Here is an 18,740-nt window from a genome sequence, read left to right on the forward strand (position 1 = left end):
GACATAAAAGGACAACCATTTTATTATGCTTATAGATTCTGTGGGTCAGGAATTCAAGCAGGTCACCCTGGGGATAGTTTGTATCTGCTCCCCAAAGCCTGGGCTGAACTTTTTGGTCATATGTAACTAAGGACCCCTTTCTCTGGCTTTCAACGACATCTTCCTCAGTTTCCTTTGTGCCCTTGGTGCAGCCTCCTCAAGGCCTTTTAGATTTCTGACATTCTCCTTTAGGATCCTCTCCCACCCTTGCTGCTTCACATAGTCTCAAAGCCAATGTCACATGTTTTACTCTTGTTATGTTCTTTTGTTATGTTTTGTTATGGGATTTATCTACTTCCAGGTAACAAAATCTGTTCCAGTTACTACTGTCATGTAATAAGTGCTTACTCTTACTATTACCATGTAATAACCTTTCCCTTCCACCTCTAGAAGTCACTGGTAGAAAAATAAAGAAAAAAACTCCAGGGCGCCTGGGTGGCTCAGTCGTTAGGCGTCTGCCTTCGGCTCGGGTCGTGATCCCGGGGTCCTGGGATCGAGTCCCACATCGGGCTCCCCTCTCGGCGGGAGGCCTGCTTCCCCCTCTCCCACTCCCCCTGCTTGTGTTCCCTCTCTCACTGTGTCTCTCTCTGTCAAATAAATAAATAAAAAATCTTTAAAAAAAAAAAAAAAGAAAAGAACTCCAGGTTACCTATGGCAGGAGAGTGCAAAAACAGAGAGGAGAGATGACTAGTTAGTGAGGATAAGGTGGGAGAACTGGAGGCAATGGAGTTGTCCAGAACCATGTGGTTATCCTCCTAGTCACTGATAGCTTTCCTTGGGCTTTCAGTGTCAAGGCCATGGAATGATACCCTCAGTATAAGAGCCAGTGAACTGTGGCTCAGTTGTTGGAGCCTGTGATCAAGTACTACTAGTAGTGTAAACCTAGTGATGTAAAACAAAAGCCATTTTATTGCATTATTATGATCAAACTTTGAAAGAGCAAGTGCAGATGGCTTGTTTCTGCTCATGATTGCTAAGCTGGGAAGACTCAAAGGCTGGAAGTTAATCCATGGCTGAGGACTGGAATCTTCTGAAGGCCCATTCAATTACATGTCTGGCCGTTGGTGCTGGCTGCAGCTGGGACCTTATCTGGAGTTGTTGGTCACAACATCTATACTTGGTTTTCCTATGTGGCTGCTTGAGCTTCCCCAGAGCATGGTGGCTGGCATTTAAAAAAGCAAGCATTGCAAGTGAGAATCACAAAGAACCTGCAGTGCTTTTGCAACCTTCCTCAGAAGTCACCTGGTGTGGTTTCTGCTATATTCACAAGTTGGCTCAGATTCCAAGGGTAGGGAACATAGATAGACATGCCTCTAGATGGGAGGAGTATCAAAGTCTCATCATTCAAAGGAGCATGTGAGGTGGACAATGTTGTGTTGCAGCCATTTCAGGAAAATAATCTGCTGCACTGTCATATACCAAAAACAGTAAGATGACCTATTACAAATATAGAACATTCTGTGCTTACTGGTGATATGTCAAATCCTTTACCATAAAAAGTAAATAGCATAGATATCACAGGATTAGAGACTAAGTCTGTGGAAATAAAGACAACTCTGTAAACCTGTCATGAGAATCTTAGGCTCAGAACTTGGGGTCCCTAGAGTCAACATCTATTTCTTCTTGAATAATTCTTCTGGAATTACCTTCTTCCTCCTGCATTGTAGTCTTAATAAATACTTTAGTTCATGGTAAATTTTCTCAGTTTGGATTTATCTGAAAATATCCTCATTACCTTCTAATTCCTGAATGCTTGTTTAGCTGGGTAAACAATTCTAGGTTGACATTTCTTTAGTACTTTGGAAATATATTTTCAGTAATTCAAAAATACCATTTTCATCTTCTATTTTCAATTGTCAAACTGTGACATCTCCTTTCAGTCTAATCAATTCTTTGCAGGTGTTTTGTCTCTGCTTGCTTTCAAAATATTTTTGTCTTTGATCTTCTGAAATTTCAGTATAATGTGTCTAGGTTTAGATTTCTTTTATTTATCCAGCTTGAGATTCATGAGCTTCCTGAGTCTGAGAGTTTCTGTTTTTTCATCAATTCTGGATAATATCTATTATCCCTTAAAATACTTCCTCTTCCTTGTTCATTTCATTTTTTTATGTTCTTGGAATTCTAATGTTACGTATATTAGACATTCTATCCCTACCATTCTATCTTCCACATCTATTACATTCTATCCATACTTTCCATCTCTTTGTCTCTCTGATCCTCATTCTGGGTAATTTCTTTATACCTACCTTCCAATTTGCTTAATTTTTTCTCAAGTTGTGTCTAAGTAATGTTTAACCCATCTACTGTGAGTTTTTTTTAATGAACAATTTTGTATTTCTAGATCTTTTATTTATTTATTTTTCAATTCTATCAGATAATTTTTTGGTATTTTCTTAATCTTTGCTTGGTTTTCTACTCCCTCACTTATTTTTTTCTACTCCCCACTTATTTTTAAAAACATTTAAGGAATATTTACTTTATATTCTTTATCTGATGACTTCAAAACCAGAAGCCTATGAGATCAAAGTTCACTATCTCCTGTTTCTGTCCTTACTAAAGGTTTTTTGTGTGTTTCTGTTTGTTACCTTAGGGGCTTAAAAACCCAAACCTTAGGCTCCCGCTATATGTAAGTGCTCTCAGTAGAGATGAGCCTTCAGCACTGGCATCCTACTCTGGATTCTCCATTGTTTTTTGGTCTCTGGGGATTTCCTTTTAGCTGAGCGCAAGGTTACTTGCTGTATTTTATCCAGCATTTTTAACTGTTCTGTCATTATTGATATAAATAAAATAAAAGTGATTTCACCCCTAACTTAGTCCAATCTTATTTCTATTTGTAGCTTCATTGACACATAATCTTTTAACCATTTTCCACATACACTATGTATGTATATGGAAATATAGATAAAAATAAATACACAGACATGCATACATAAATGGGATGTAGAATATTATTTTGGATTTTTTCATCATGTGTTTGATAGCTTTTCATCTGAGTACTTAAAAATGGTTGCATCATATCGCTTGCATTTTTATAACTGAATTAACTAGTCCATATTGATAGAAATTCAAGTTTCCAGTTTTTTTTTCTTTTTTCCTACACGAGCTATGCTTCAATAAACCTCCTTGAACTGTGCCAAGCTCATAGAAATTATTTGATAAATATATTTTACATGAATATATATGTATATATATATCTTGGTGCACATATGGAAATATTATAGACTCCTAAAAGTGGATCTTGTGGGTCAAAGGGTAAGCACATTTAAAATTGCGGTAGATGACCATCAAATTGTCCCCCCTAAATTTGTGCAAGTCTTTATTCCACCAGCAATGAACAAGAGTGAATGTTTTCTCAATCCTAACAGGATATAGTATCAGTCTTAAAATTTTATATAATCAGATCGAAGAGGACTGCTATTTTTATCTGCAATTAAAATAATCTTTTTTTTTTCCCAGTGAGGTGGAACATCTTTTCCTAAATTGTACCTCTAGTAAGGGCCCAGGTCATGTTAAGCTTCTGATCTGGGGACCATACTTAAGAGCTACTACTTTACTTCTTTCGATCTCTGGTTTCTAAAACAGGTTTAAAGCTGGTTATTTGTTAAAGGTCTCATGTTAACGGTTACAAGGAAACATTAAAGGCATTACGTTGTTACTGGTCTTGATCTTAGAAGCTAGATGGTAAAAGAAAGGCCACCCACACTTTGATTCTCCCAAGGGCAGGGCTGGCCCCCACCTCCTACATGAAATCCCGGCAGAGCTCTAGTTTTCCCTACTGTATCGGGGGGCTGCAAGGATTGAAAAAAATTAAGCTCTGAAGTGACACCTCAATAAATCATGGCTACTTTAACTTCATTTCGTATCATATCGCTCGTCTGCCAAACACTTGGATCCGTACAGTCACAATAGGTCGGCTCATTAAGAGTCTGCGTGAGAACAGACTGACAACGGCGCCTGCGCAGCTCAGAATGAGGCTCCAGGTGAAGTTTGCGTGTAACTTCAGGGGCCAGGTGAAACGTTCGGAAGCAGTGGGCAGGGTCAGAGCCCCCGCGTGGGCGTATGCTTCCGGCCACGTGGCTACGCGCATGCCCAATGGGAAAGCTTGACGTCAGCCCCGCTTCCTCACCCTGGCAACGGGCGGGTGACTACTTCCGGTGCTGTGAGGGCTCGGGGCTGACGCGGGTGAGTGTCCCTCTTTCTCACGCTGTCCGCGCCGCTGCAGGCGCTGCGGCGCTGCCTCTGTCCAGGCCCATACGCTCGCTGGGACATCCTCTTCTGGGCCGGGAGGGGGCGGCGCGCAGGATGCCCACTGCCTGGGGCGGTGCTGAAGGAGCGGATCCGGGATGTCCCTCGACCTCTCGGTCGCGCGTGGCGCTTGTGCGGGTCCCCGAAGCCTTGGCTTCAGCTTGGCAGTCTTATTCCCTCTCAGGGGAAGGGACTGTCTGTGCGGGCAGCCCTCGCTGTCCTTCACTCACTTTGCAGTCGCGGGCTGCGGGGTTCTCCGAGTCGGAGGCTCGCAGAGCCCCGAGGGTGTGCGCCCTAGTCCTGCGTGGCTGGCTGGGGCCAAAACAGCCCCGTGGTGTTATAGCTAGCGGCCTGGTTAGAGTGTGTCAGGACATTAGCATTTACTGCTTAGGGCGCGGAGGAGGATAGGACCAAGAAGATGGAGAAGGAGCAGCTGGAGAGGAGGGTGGAAAACAGGAGCTGGAGGTGCCCTGGAAATAGAGGGCATCGTGTTTCCGGAAGGAGGGAGTAACTTGACTCGCCCCTGTAGGGGAGGGGAAATGAAAAGGTATTTTCGGGACCATGTGACTGAGATCCTTGAATACTAAGCTAAGGAATTTTTATACACTCGGGAGTTTAATAATTTCCTTTTTTGTTTGTTTTAAATAACCCCCCATTTGTAAAACGCAGTGCGTGCTTATTAATGAATATCTGGAAAATGCAGGAATAATTAAAAAGATCACCTGTAATTTCACCAACCCAGCATTTTGATCCCTTTCTAATTTTATAGCATTTTAAACCTATTTATGATCATAGTGTGTGTAAAATATGATTATAACCAAAAAGTATAATTTTTATACATTGCATCCATTGCATAGATTGATCTTTTATTAAGATATAATTCACATACCATAAACCCACCCTTTTAAATTGTAAATTTCAGTAGTTTTTACTATATTCATAAAGTTGGGCACCTATCACCGCAAATTCCAGAACATTTTCGTCATCTCCAAAAGAAACTGTACTCATTACAGTCACTTCCCATTTGATCCCCCAGTCCTTGGCAACCACTAATTAGATACTCCCCTCCCCTTGTTCCCCCAGTCCCTAGCAGCCACTAATCTACTTCTGTGTCTGTAGATTTTCCTATTCTGAACGTTTCTGGTAAGTGGAATTATAGAGTATTGGCCTTTTGTGTCTGCCTTCTTTTACTTACCATAATGTTTTCAAGGTTCATCCATGTTGTATTTTGTATCAGTACTTCATTCCTTTTTATGGCTGAGTAATATTCCATTATAGGAATATGCCACATTTTTATCCATCATCAGTTAATGGACATTCGAGTTGTTTAATCTTTTGTACTATTACGAATAACTGTGTTGTAAACATCCATGTACAGGTTTTTGTGTGGATATGTTTACATTTCTCATATATCTAGGAGTGGAATTGCTGGGTCATATGGTAACTCTGTTTAGCTTTTTGAGGAACTGCCAGATGTTTTCGAAAGTGGACTGCACCAGCAGGATATGAGAGTTCTGATTTCTCCATATCCTTGTTAACACTTACTATCTGTCTTTTGAGTTATAGCTGTGATGTTGGTACCTCACTGTGGTTTTGATTTCCATTTCCCTTTTGGATGGTAATGTTGAGCATCTTGTCCTATGCTTATCAGCCCTTTGTGTATCTTTGGAGAAATGTCAATCCAATTCCTTTGCTCATTTTTATATTGAATTTTTAAAAAACTTTGATATTGTATGAGTTTTTTATATAGTCCGGATACAAATCCCTTATCACATATACTGTTTGCAATGTTTTTTCCATTTTCTCTCATTTTGCGGGGTTTCTTTGTACTTTTTTGAATAGTGTTCTTTGAAGTACAAACATTTAAACTTTTGGTGAATTCTAATTTATATTTTCTTTAACTGGTTGTGCTTTTGGTGTCATATCTAAAACATTGCCAAATCCAAGATTATGAAGATTTACTACTATATATTTTCCTAAGAGTTTTACAGTTTTAGCTCTTACATTTAGTTCTTGATCTATGTGGATCAAGGAATAGGTAGGTAGGAATAGGTAGGAATCCAGTTCATTCCTTGTATGTGCCTATCTGTTTTTTTCCAGCACCATTTTTTGAAAAGACTATCCTTTTCCTATTTAATTTTTTTTTTAAGGGGGGCAGAGGAAAAGGGAGAGAGAAAATCTTAAACAGGCTCCACACCCAGTGAGGAGCCTGACATGGGACTTGATCTCACCACTCTGAGATCATGACCTGAGCCAAAATGAAGAGTTGGATGCCTAACTGACTGAGCCACCCTTGCGCCCCTATCCTTTCCCTGTTTAATGGTCTTGGCACCCTTGTTGAAAACCAATTGACCATAAATAATATAGGTTATCATTTTTTTTAACTATTTCTCTACGTTGGACATTTAGGTCACTTCCAGATTTTTGTTTTTCTAAATTATCCTGTGTTAAACACAGCATAACAGGCATAAGGCTCTTCTGTTTTTGAAGTTATTTTGGTAGAAAGTGTATTCAGAAGTGAAATTACTGGGTCAAAGATGAAATGAGTGTGTTTTGGAGCTCATTGAATGAGGCATTAAACCTTCAATGTCAAGATGTTAAGAGCAACAGAATGCTTCTTTATTCATCAGTTGCTATAGCTTAAGGGCTGGATTTCTATAAAAGCCTTTTGCTGTAAGATGGATGGATTCCCTGACTTATTCTTTGACTGCTTCTAAGAGACTAAGTAAATCTAGAGTGAAAAACTTCAACACCAGGGGCAAACAGGACATGTCATAATTTTCTAAATGGTGTAAAGAAAAAAAAAGTGTCATCACATGCAGTAGGAGAATAAAAGTCTTTGAGAGAACTGGGGTTGAAATTTAGACCTTAAATCAGTGCCTTGAAAGTCCCTGGAGCAAAAACGATGTTTTATTCTTAGTTTCTCTTCTGACCTTGATAATCAGGTTAATTTGCATTCATCTTAGTCTCAGAGATGGCTAACTTAAATCTGTGTTTAGTAGATAGTACCTGGTTAAAAAAAAAATCAAATGCAAAAGGCTATTAGGAGAAAATCACGTTTCCTTTTCATTTTGCCCCTCATTCTCCCTTAGGGGTATCCATGGTACTATTGTTAATTGTGTTTGTTATAGACTAGTTCATACATAGATTATCTCTGGAAAAATAGTATATACAAAATTAAACATTTTAAAGATTTTGATACTTCCTGACATTCATTTTCAAAATGGTTACTTACATCAGTTTATGGTGGCAATACAGTGCTAGTTAGGAAGATTCCATTTTTGTTTATATTTCTTTGAATATTCTTTCCTTAATATTGGATATCCAGTTTATATTTCCTCTTGCGTGTATTGTCTGCTCTTGTCTTTTGGCATGCTGTTTGATTTTGATTGGAGTTGTCCTTTATGAGATTTATTTTGGCAGCCTTTTGTAGTTGGTTGTTTTACAATAGTCTGGATTTGGGGAGAAAAGTTAAAATGCTTTTTGTAACATGCTACGCGGTATGTGAGCTGAACAAGGGTCGAGGCAGTAGGGAAAAAGAAGTTAAATGCTTGAGGGAGAAATTTATAAGATTTGGAAAGTACGTGCAGTCCAAGATGACTTCCAGGTGAGTTAGAAAGGGATTAGTGCTATTAAAAATAAGGAGTGATGTGGGAAGAACTAGAGTTCTGTGGAAAAATGAGATTGTTTTGGGTAGATAAACAAACAGGGTTCTAGAGGGGAGGGAGTGGGGGGATAGGTTAGCCTGGTGATGGGTATTAAAGAGGGCACATAGTGAATGAAGCACTGGGTGTTATATGCAAACAATAAATCATGGAAAACTACATCAAAAACTAATGATGTAATGTATGGTGATTAACATAACATAATAAAAAAAAAAGAAAAAGAAAAAGTGAAGAGGATCCAGGTTGAACTAGGCTATCCTGGAGACTTGGCGCTAGAGCTCAAGAGACAGAAGATAGAGAGTTACAAATAATCTGATTTACTAAGAGAGGATTGTTTTAAAAGGTTGGCAGTGGATGAAATTGCTGAAGGAGACATTTGAGAATAGGCCTGTGGACAGGGAGTCATGTAAGGGGACAAAGTTGAGAAGGATCAGAGGGGTCATAAAGAGCTGGGATGGGAGATTGGCGTGCTTGCCACGATTGGGGGGATCTAGAGAACAAAGGTTGCAAGTAGCAGAGTAAGAAAAGGTCATTAGGTTTGGTAACTTGGAAAAGATACACTTATGGGAAAAGATACAGTTTATGGGAAGCAGGAAATTTGTTTTTTTCCAAACAACTTTATTAATTTATTAATTTATCCACTTAAAGTGTACAACTCAGTGGTATTTAGTATATTCAGAATTGTGCAACCATCACTGCAATTTTAGAACATTTTAATTGCCACCAAAAGAAAGCCTGCCCCCATTAGCAGTCACTCTCCAGTTCCCCTTTAGCTTCCCAGCCCAAGGCAACAATTAATCTGCATTCTGTCTCTTTAGATTTGCCTACTCTGGATATTTCACATAAATGGAAACATACAGTATGTGGCCTTTTATAAGTCTGACTTCTTTCACTGTTTTCAGGGTTCATTCATGCCATAGTATGTATTAGTACTTAATTATTATTTTTTATGGCTAATTAATGTTCCGTTGTATGAATATACCACATTTTGTTTAACCGTTATTGGTTCATGGACATTTGAGTTGTTAGCACTTTTTGACTATTATGAATAATTCTGCCATAAACATCCATGTACAATTTTTTTGTACTACATGTTTGTAGTTCTCTTGGGTGTATATACCTACAAGTGAAATTACTGGGTCATATGCTAACTCTATGTTTAATTTTTGATGCAGCTATTGCAGAGGATGGACAAGTTGCCAGTGTTTTAAAAACAATAAAATGAATTTGAATATCATCACTAGTAGTAAATTGCAAAATGTCCATTTTTAAGCATATTATTCAGAAATAAAGGCATTATAAAAAAATGAGCTATACAACTGTTTTCTGTTGTGTAAAAACTATAACATGTTTATACATTTCCTTTCATTGGAAACCTTGTGTGTTGAATGTTACCTCAAAGCTTAGCTGAAATGTTCGACATTTTTCTTGCAGAACAGTATGTTGATGTAAGTATGCTTCATCAATTTCAAATAATGATTTGTAATAATGAAGTGAATACAAATTTGATAAAAAATAATCCTAGGGATATTTGATGTTAATCTACAGTAATGATTTATTTTTTACTCCTTAGTCTGAACTGTAGAGATCAAATACTATGATTTTTTTTAATTTGAATTACCTGTAGTTCGTGTGGCCTCAGAAATTCAAGATCCAGAAAAACAAAAGCAAAAACAGAAAAACAAAACAAAAACTTTTTGGGCCAGTATTGTTGGTTGGCTATGTTTTTGTCCATTCCTGCCCTAGGTGGAATGAGTGTTGAGAACCTTCAGCATATGGTATTTTCCCTCTTACTGAAGTTTTTAAGTGAGATCTCATAGGCTTGCTCTATTTTGGAACTTGGATTTAGCTAGTTACTTTATGTTTCCATAAATAAATAAATGAATAAAAAAAGTTTTTTTGGAAAGCAATATATTCAGATTTTTCGATATTGAAAAGTATAAACAATAAACAATAAAATTTTCATTCCACTTTTGTCCATCAGTCTTTCAAATCTTCTTTGGGTGACCACTATTATTTTTGCGCATATTCTTCTAGATTTGTACTTTGCATATATACTTAGCTGTATTATTTTTTCTCCCCTCCCTCAAAATATGGCATTGCATGTATTTTTGTACTGTGCCTTTTTTACTTATATATCTGTAAGATTAGTCAATCTATATATGTATATCAAGAATATTCTCATTTTTTCCAGTGGCTGCTTTTATTTTAACCACTTACATCAAGACATATTGTTGGTTTATATCTTTACTATTACAAATAATCCTTCAGTGTGCATTTGTAATTTTGATTGACTTTGCCAGATTGCCCTTGTTGAGTTTTGTCATCTTATGCTGCTCCTAACAGTGTATGAGAACTTCTGTTTCTCAATAGCCTCAAAACGTGATATCATTTTGATGTTGGTCAACCCAAGTTGAAAAATGGCATTTGGGTGTAGTTTTATTTTCTATCTTTCTTTTGAGTGAGGTTTAGCATCTCTTGATCTATTTAAACTGTTATACAATTTTTCTGTTAACTGGGATTTGCCCATTTGCCCTTTGTTGTCTTATTTTTAGTCATTTGTTGGAACTCTTTATTTATTAGGTAGGTCAGACCTTTAATGGGTTTAGAGTTAAACAAAAACTAATGTTGGAGTAGAAGTTGCTTCAAATCAAAACATTCCACTAACCATTGGGAGTTGAGGCCAGAGTTGTACATTGCATAGCCTGTATTTAAGTTTCTTTCCCAGTCCTGCAGAACTTTGGGGGCCAACATTTTTGGAGGAGTTTATGGAGATGACATGATTTTCTAAATATATTTCAGATAGTCTCTGAGGGATGGTAGATTGCTTAAGAAATAGCATATTAATTTATCTTGCACATTTTATTTTTTTCAGACAAGCCTGGAAGCAATGTTTTTAAATCTCTCATATACATGAACATGCCTATTACATCAACCTTATTCATTGTTAAATATAGATGTTTCAGTTTCTTATTTATGAAAAAGTGTATCTGATAACAATGAGGCAGTAGCTTGAAGTTTAATAACCCATAATGCTTGGATATTTTTTCATTTTAACTGAAACTCTTAATTTTCCAAGGCCTGAGTTTTCGTTCAACCTATGTTTGTGGGACTAGTGGGTCCCAGCTGATTTCATGGCCTGGTCAGACGTGATGGCATGTATAGGCTGGCAGATGGACTGCTAATCATTTCAATTCCACTTCGTCGATGACACATGAATACATAGTATTCAAAGTCAAATAACCAAAGAGAAATAACCAAATAGCTAAAGTCAAATAAAAGTAATTGAGGCAGATCCTTGTGAAGTCATTAGAAGAAGATCCATTCTTAGAAAGACAGCTGCCACCACAAAACAAAAACAAAAGCAGGTATTTCAGTTCACTTTTATTTAATCAACATCAGCACACTTTTGTAATCAAAAGTTTCTTCCTGCATTTGTGAATATATGTTAACATTTTAATACAAGAGCATATATATTTTGATTTAAAATTATTTGTCCTTTAAATGAAGTGTTATATAATAAAAATTCAATGGACTCTTTTTTTTACTTTAAATTTTTTATTGTTATGTTAATCACCATACATTACATCATTAGTTTTTTGATGTAGTGTTCCATGATTCATTGTTTGTGCATAACACCCAGTGCTCCACGCAGAATGTGCCCTCTTTAATACCCATCCCAGGCTAACCCATCCCCCCATCCCCTTCCCCTCTAGAACCCTCAGTTTGTTTTTCAGAGTTCAATGGACTCTTTTTAACCAAGAATTAAAAGAAGTTAAAATGCCATGTTGCAGTGCTTCTCAGACCATCTCTGGTGTAAAGGACCCACTTTAAAAAATGTTCAATCCGTTGTTGACTATTTCTTTTACAAAATGCTAAAAGAACCAAAACTAAACCCCCCAAAACAAGCTCCAAACAAAACTGAAATATGAAAGATTAATGGAATATTATGCAGCCATCAAAAATTTGAAATCTTGTCATTTGCAACGATGTGGATGGAACTAGAGGGTATTATGCTAAGTGAAATAGAAAAAGACAATTATCATATGATCTCACTCATATGTGGAATTTAAGAAACAAGGCAGAAGATCATAGGGGAAGAGAAGAAAAAAATGAAACAAGACGAAACCAGAGAGGGAGACAAACCATCAGAGACTCTTTAATCTTAGGAAACAAATTGAGGGTTGCTGGAGGAGAGGGAGGGTCAGGGGATGGGGTTGAGAGGTGATGGATACTGGGGAGGGTATATGTTGTAATGAGCACTGGGTATTATATAAGACTGATGAATCACAGACCAGTACCTCTGGAACAATTAATACATTATATGTTAATTAATTGAATTTAAATAAAAAAAGAATAAGAGATAAAAATAAAAGCTCAATTTTATTACATTTAATAGGTAAAATTGCTTCAAAAATATAATAAAAAAGGAAATAGAAAAAAATTATAAGAAGTATACACATTGTTGAAAATGTGTATAGAAACCAATTACTATATTAATAAAATAAGTCTCTTGCAGACTGGTAACAAGCCCTGGTCTGCAGACCACACTTTGAGTAACACCACTTTTTTGGGTTAGGTAGCTAAGTCACTTTTTATGTGACTATTTATGTTTTATATTGGCAAAGAAAGACTTGCGTCCCTCCCTACTTCTCAGTTTAGAATAAGGTCTAGATTTTACCTACCAGTGTGAATCTAGGTGTCTTACTGTGATAATCATTTTATGGTATGTGTGTGTCAATTGTTTTGAATACCATAAACTTACACAATGTTATATGTTCATTATATCACAATAAAGCTGGGGGAAAAAAGTAAGCTGCAATCTCGGCTTTACGTCAAGGCTTGGTGATATTATCAGCATCACCTGTGATTCTAGAATGTCCCAGAGATTATTAGCATTTGGATTAAAGGGAGTAGAAAGTGATATTGAAGTTATATTGAGGTTTTCTTCAGTGTAAATACAATGAAAGATAGAATATCTTTGGACTCAGTATGAAGTCTTTTTACAACAGTTCTTTTGTTTATATGATTTTAAGCAAGTACTGTCTATGGACAGAGATTTCAATTCTAACCTTTTTGTATTCTTTGTATTACCCAGTTAAATAACTTTAAAATTAGGTTTTTGGGAAGTTATCTTTGCACAAATTTGTATAAGTTATGTGTGTGTTAGTGAAAGAAATATATACCATCTTTGCCTGTTTTTCTTTAGGGCAATTCCTCTCCTGCAGTTACTTTTGGATGGAAGTATGCACTTTTCCCAATAGAAGATGGTAATCTCGGAGAATGACCATGGAGAAGGGGATGAGTTCTGGAGAAGGGCTGCCTTCCAGATCATCTCAGGTTTCGGCTGTTAAAATAACAGTCAAAGAGTTCGAAACAAAGCAGTCCCATAAGGAGAAGCGAGGGGGCTTTGTGTTGGTACATGCAGGTAAGCTCTCAGTGGACGAGTTGGAAGATGAAAATAGTTTTGATTTTTTTTTTCTTGCCTTGAAGTACACTGAGAATTGAATTTCACATCTGGGGGAGGCAAACTGCCAGAGAGGAGTTGGAACCAAAGAGATTGACTTCAATATAGGTTTCTCCTACTTCCTGCTTGGAAGATCTTATAATGACAGCTCTTCCTATGTCTTCTTCACTTCTCTACCCCATTATTTACTTTTACCCCATATGATAGATGCAGTTAGGTAGTGTTAAAATCAGACAAAGTAATTTCTTAAACTCTGGTTTGTGTTTTTAAAAATGCTGCTGAAAAATTTTATTGACCCCATGTTTGACTATGGCTATTTAATTAATTAGTTAATTTATTTTTAAAAGATTTTGTTTATTTATTTTCAGAGAGAGACAGAGTTCCGAGTCGGGGGAAGAGCAGAAGAGGAGGGAGAGGGAGAGAGAGAATCTCAAGCATACTCCATGCTGAGCATGGAGCCCAATGTAGAGCTCCATCCCACAGCCCTGAGGTCATGATCACAGCTAAAATCAAGAGTTGGGTGCTTAACTGACTGAGCCACCCAGGCGCCCCAACTATGGCCATTTTAGCATATGATTACACAGCCATAGAACTAATTTGCCTTCTTAATGTTACAAGTGAGGAAGAGAGATTAAGCAGCTTTAGCCCCACGGCTAGTTTGTGCTACAGCCAGGTTGAGTCACCCGTAAGTGGGTCCTTAGTCCCAATATAGTGCTTTTGACAATACAGAGGACCTGGAGAACAGACGCAGTGAAGTTCAACTTCTGGGTCCCTGATCATTGAAGAGTTTGTGTTTCAGAGTAGTGCAGCTCTGCTCAGGTCTGCCCAGGAGGCTTTTTTTTCTTTTTTAAGTCATTTTTATTTGCTTGTATTTATCTAAAATTCATGACTTCTGTGAAGGGAGAAGGAATGGCTGGATCTCCTTTTAACTTTCCTCAGATAGGCAAGCAGGGTGGAATCAAGATTAACTTTGATGTGGGGTAAGGAGTAGAATTGTTTCTTCTTGTCAAACTGGTGTTGTGCCTGATCATTAACTTTTGGCTATATCTGGACTAGATAACTTGGGAAGTCTTACAGAATCTAATCCAGGAGAATCGGAAAACCCAGGTTCAATTTGCTTTTCTTTCAAAAGATTTTGCAAAGAAATGAGGTAAATTTTAGAAATAACCCAGTTAGATTTAGACTTGGAACCAGAACGCCTGCCTTCTACTACACCATGTTGGTGCATCTTTCATGATACCCAGTGAGTTATTTCATTCAGAATGAGTGTGTGACAAATGTACAAGAAAGGTTCCAGATTTGTAACATGCAACAACAGAGCTTTTGATTAGTTGGAAGGCATTGCTTTCTATGACTATGATGATGGGATCCCTCTTCTTTCAGACACTCACTAGATGGGAATGGCTCTTAGATGAAGTTGCTGCTGGGGGCCAGCAGTAATAGGATGAAATCTGGGTCATGGCAGGAAATTATGTGGGTTAAGGTGACCCTCTCCTAAGTTATTAGAAGGTCAGATAGACTGATTATGCAGAAATATATGTCTTGCACATTTAAGGGACAAAATTTCAGTTCCTTATCCATTGTAGAGATTTTAAAACTTTTTTTTTTTAACTAGAGGAGACTTGCCCAAATGTTAGTCATTTGAATCTTAGATTCTTGATTTTTCCTTGATCTGTATACTACTTATACTATTTACCTAATATTAAAAAGCTCAACACTTTTTACCTTAAAACTTGAAAGATGAAACTTACCTTAAATGATATGTCAGTATCACTTGTGTGAGGAGAAAATAACTTTAAACACAGTGCAACCAAAACAGTGTAATTAAATCTTAGCTGAATCTTGTTGTATGTCAGTGGCTTAGATTCTGAGGCTACCTTTCCTTTGTTAGATAGAGAAATTACCAAGTGTTAACCAGATATGAAAGATGTACTGTGGCCATGCTGAGACTTTTCCCTTATTCAAAACAGAAGGATTTATATGTTAAATCCTATTAAAACTGTCATCCATACACTAAAGTTATATATTTAGCAGTAGTGTCCCATGATTTGGGAAGTACTGCTGAAAGATTGGGGCCCCCAGATCTAAGATGACAGACGTGTTAGAGAACTATGAAGAGAGGCCTGTTAAATATTGGTTCAGGCTCTATGAAGTTTCAGAGTTCTCCTGAGAAATAGGATTAGAATTGGGGTGATTATGGATTCCTATTGGTTTGGCATCTTTTCTGCTCTCCTGGGTCCCTGATTGATAGATTCATGAGCCATTTCTTTCTCTGGTCTGAGGAAAGTTGGGGTAAGTTTGTGTCAGAGTCTGTAGACTCACTTGAGGAGCCCTGAGGCTTAGAAATGCAGTTCTTAACCTTCCTTCATGGGAGCTTGGTGGCTGGATGAGGGGGTGATTCAGAGCTCAGTTAAAGAACTTTGTTTAGAAGCCTAATCATCAAGAGACTTTAAGGACCCTTGTCTTGGTTTCTTTCTTATTTCGATTATTCTCAAATCCCTAACTAAGCAGGTATTAATCCTCTTAGGGAAACCAATTTCAGAGCGATTCTCTTGAGGAAGTTGCTGGGTGTTTAAGAGTTTGGGACCACTGGGATTTCTAATAGGCAGACTACAATATGCTGTCACTGAGGTTTCAGAGACACCATGAGTTATATTACGACAGTGACAGGATGTAAAAAGTGTGCATGGGAGCCGTGGTATTTGGTGGTTGTGGAGAGGTGGGATGTAATACTCCTCAACCTCAAATGTTATTTAGAAACTACATAGTTTTCCGAAGTTACTCTTAAGAATTCAGGATTCTGAACAGTAATTTGCCAAGTGGCAGGGGCTTTCTAAAGGTCAACAGAAAGGAACATGAAGGGACTCTGTCCCTGACACCTCCTGGGTTATATCAACTCCAGACCAAAAAAAACTCCTGACTTTGGAGAGAGGTTTTCAAAAGAAGATGGTCTTGGTGGAGCCTGTTTGGGAATATGAGCTATTTTTAGTGCCTCTGGCAGGAAAATAGCCTTTGTAAAAGGAGGTAAGACATGGCATTAAAAAGGCCTATGGTAGAGAAGGAAGCTATTAGAATTTGAAAACTCCATACATACAGGACAATAGCTTTATTGTCACCAGGAGAGCATCAGTTTGTATGACCTATTTATATAAGTAAAATCTCTAATATTTTAATGATAACTAACAACTGGTTGTTTTTTTCCACTACAGGTGCAGGTTATCATTCCGAATCCAAAGCCAAGGAATATAAACATGTATGCAAACGAGCTTGTCAGAAGGTATGAACAGAGTGTGTCTGATGGAAACATTTCAGTTTTGGCCAGCAAGCAGCTTTACCTTGAAATTCAAAATTTTAAGGTTTGACTTCTAAGGTAGTCTTTAGTTTGGACCATGAAATTATTTTGCTCATATTTGTGGGGTCTCTTTTTTGTTTTGTTTTGTGTTTTTTATTCTCCAAATGATGCTTAGATCTTTCCCTTCCTTTCCCAGATTAAAGTCTGTATTTTTGGAATTGTGGGCACATAATCATGTATCTTTTAATCTTTGCAAAGGCATTGAGCTCCATTGAAGGAGTAGGGAAAACAGTTAAAAGGCAGCCAATGTGTCTTTCTACGAAGGGAAGACAATAAATAATAAAAAATTAAAATGGGTGCTTTTCTTGGGGAGATTATCCTGTGCTTTTTCCTTCTGTTTTTCATTATGTAGTTTGTATCATAGCAAATTCATTGTCATTCCTGAGTTTAGCTTTTGCCCTTGTTCTCAGTTGTGCTTTTTTTCTCTTTGGTTTTTGAGGTTTTGCTAAATCGTTGGAAACTCAGTGTGGAGGCAGGAATGGACTCAGAAGAAATATTGTTTGTTTTTATTTTGATCTTGACTATATACTCTTTTTGGCAAAGCTTCCATTACATTTTATGCAAATATAATGTTAATGGATATTATATAGTGTGTAAATATGGGTCTCTTCCAGCTCTTTTCATTTAAATACCATTTAAAAGAAAGATTATACTTTATTAGAGATCCAAGCTTTTTCTTACGAATGAAATCACATAAATAAATAAGAATATTTTGTTATAGGGATTTTATTGTTTTTGAAATTTATAATAAAGCTAAAAGTTCTCTAAACTATTTCATATTTTTTATCTTAATTTTCAAAGTTTAAGATGTTTTCATCTGAAAAAAAATGTTTTCTATAACTATAGTCCTAGAATCCTAATACATTTGGAATGTATAATCAGCCCCCTCAATTTACACAATGAATGAACTTAAAAGTTTAATGAGGAATACCACTCTTAGCTTTTGAGCATTTTCTCTGTTGACTAAATTGGTGCTTTAATAGTTCATTTAGAAATCAATTTTCCTTCTCTCTCTTTCCATTATGCTACAGAAGTTAGGTGATTTTATGGGCCTTTACTGTCTATAGTTTATATTACAAAAGAACATGATTTGTTTATCTCAATATATCATACAGTAGTCTGCCGTTATCCATGGGGGATATGTTGTAAGACCCCCAGTGGATGCCTGAAACTGCATATTGTAGCGAACCCTATATGTACCATGTTTTTTCCTATATATACATACCTATGATAAAGTCTACCTTATAAATCAGGCACAGTAAAAGGTTAACAACAGTAACTAATAATAAAATAAAACAGTTGTACTGTGTTGTGTATAAAAGTTGTGTGTATGTGGTCCCTTTCTCTGTGAAAATATCTTATTGTACAGTACTCACCCCTTCTTCTTCTTGGGATGATGTGAAATGATAAAATGCCTCTCTGGTGGGATGAAGTGAGTGAATGACACAGGCATTGGGGCATAGTGCTAGGCTACTCTTAACCTGATATTATGTCAGAAAGAGGATCATCTACTTCTGGACCGCAGTTAACTGGGTGTAATTGAAATTGTGGATAAGGGGGAACCACTGTAGTACCAAAAATGTTTTTGTCACATGTATGTGTTCATCTAAAGATTCTGAAATATTTCTGTGATTGAGAGTCACTGTTTTTTTATAGTTAGGGGTGTGGAGAGTAGTAGCAGTGGGAGAAGATGTTATTAGTTTAGTCTGAGATTCAATTATGTATGTAAAATATGAATTATGAGGATATTTATTTTTTCTTTCTCTAAATATTTAAATTCCAGTTAACATACAGTGCCACATTAGTTTCAGGTGTAGAATTTAGTGATTCATCACTTACATACAACACCTGGTGCTTATACAAGCACCCTCCTTTGAATTATCAGGATATTTAAACCAAACTGAATTCACATAATGTCTATGGCTATTTTGAATTGCCGTGTGATGAAGGAAACCCTTTCACTTACTAAATC

At 37.0% G+C, this 18,740-nt stretch overlaps 1 protein-coding gene across 9 annotated transcripts in view; it reads left to right on the top strand.

Annotated features, from left to right (window-relative positions):
• Positions 1-4,191: 4,191 nt before the first annotated feature.
• The window catches only part of TASP1 (taspase 1), a 295,328-nt gene continuing 280,779 nt past the window's right edge, over positions 4,192-18,740 (top strand). For 2 of the 9 annotated variants that reach the window (XR_003524673.2, XM_027622321.2), the window contains exons 1-3: positions 4,192-4,221; positions 13,159-13,377; positions 16,626-16,693. Coding sequence is in view for 6 of the 9 variants with exons in the window: in XM_027622321.2 (XP_027478122.1) it covers positions 13,233-13,377; positions 16,626-16,693 (213 nt within the window). In the remaining 3 variants the exon portion in view is untranslated. The other 7 variants (XM_027622324.2, XM_027622326.2, XM_027622325.2 and 4 more) reach the window with 7 other exon arrangements.

Source organism: Zalophus californianus, chromosome 8 (genome assembly GCF_009762305.2).
Source record: "Zalophus californianus isolate mZalCal1 chromosome 8, mZalCal1.pri.v2, whole genome shotgun sequence".
Classification (NCBI taxonomy): Eukaryota; Metazoa; Chordata; class Mammalia; order Carnivora; family Otariidae; genus Zalophus; species Zalophus californianus.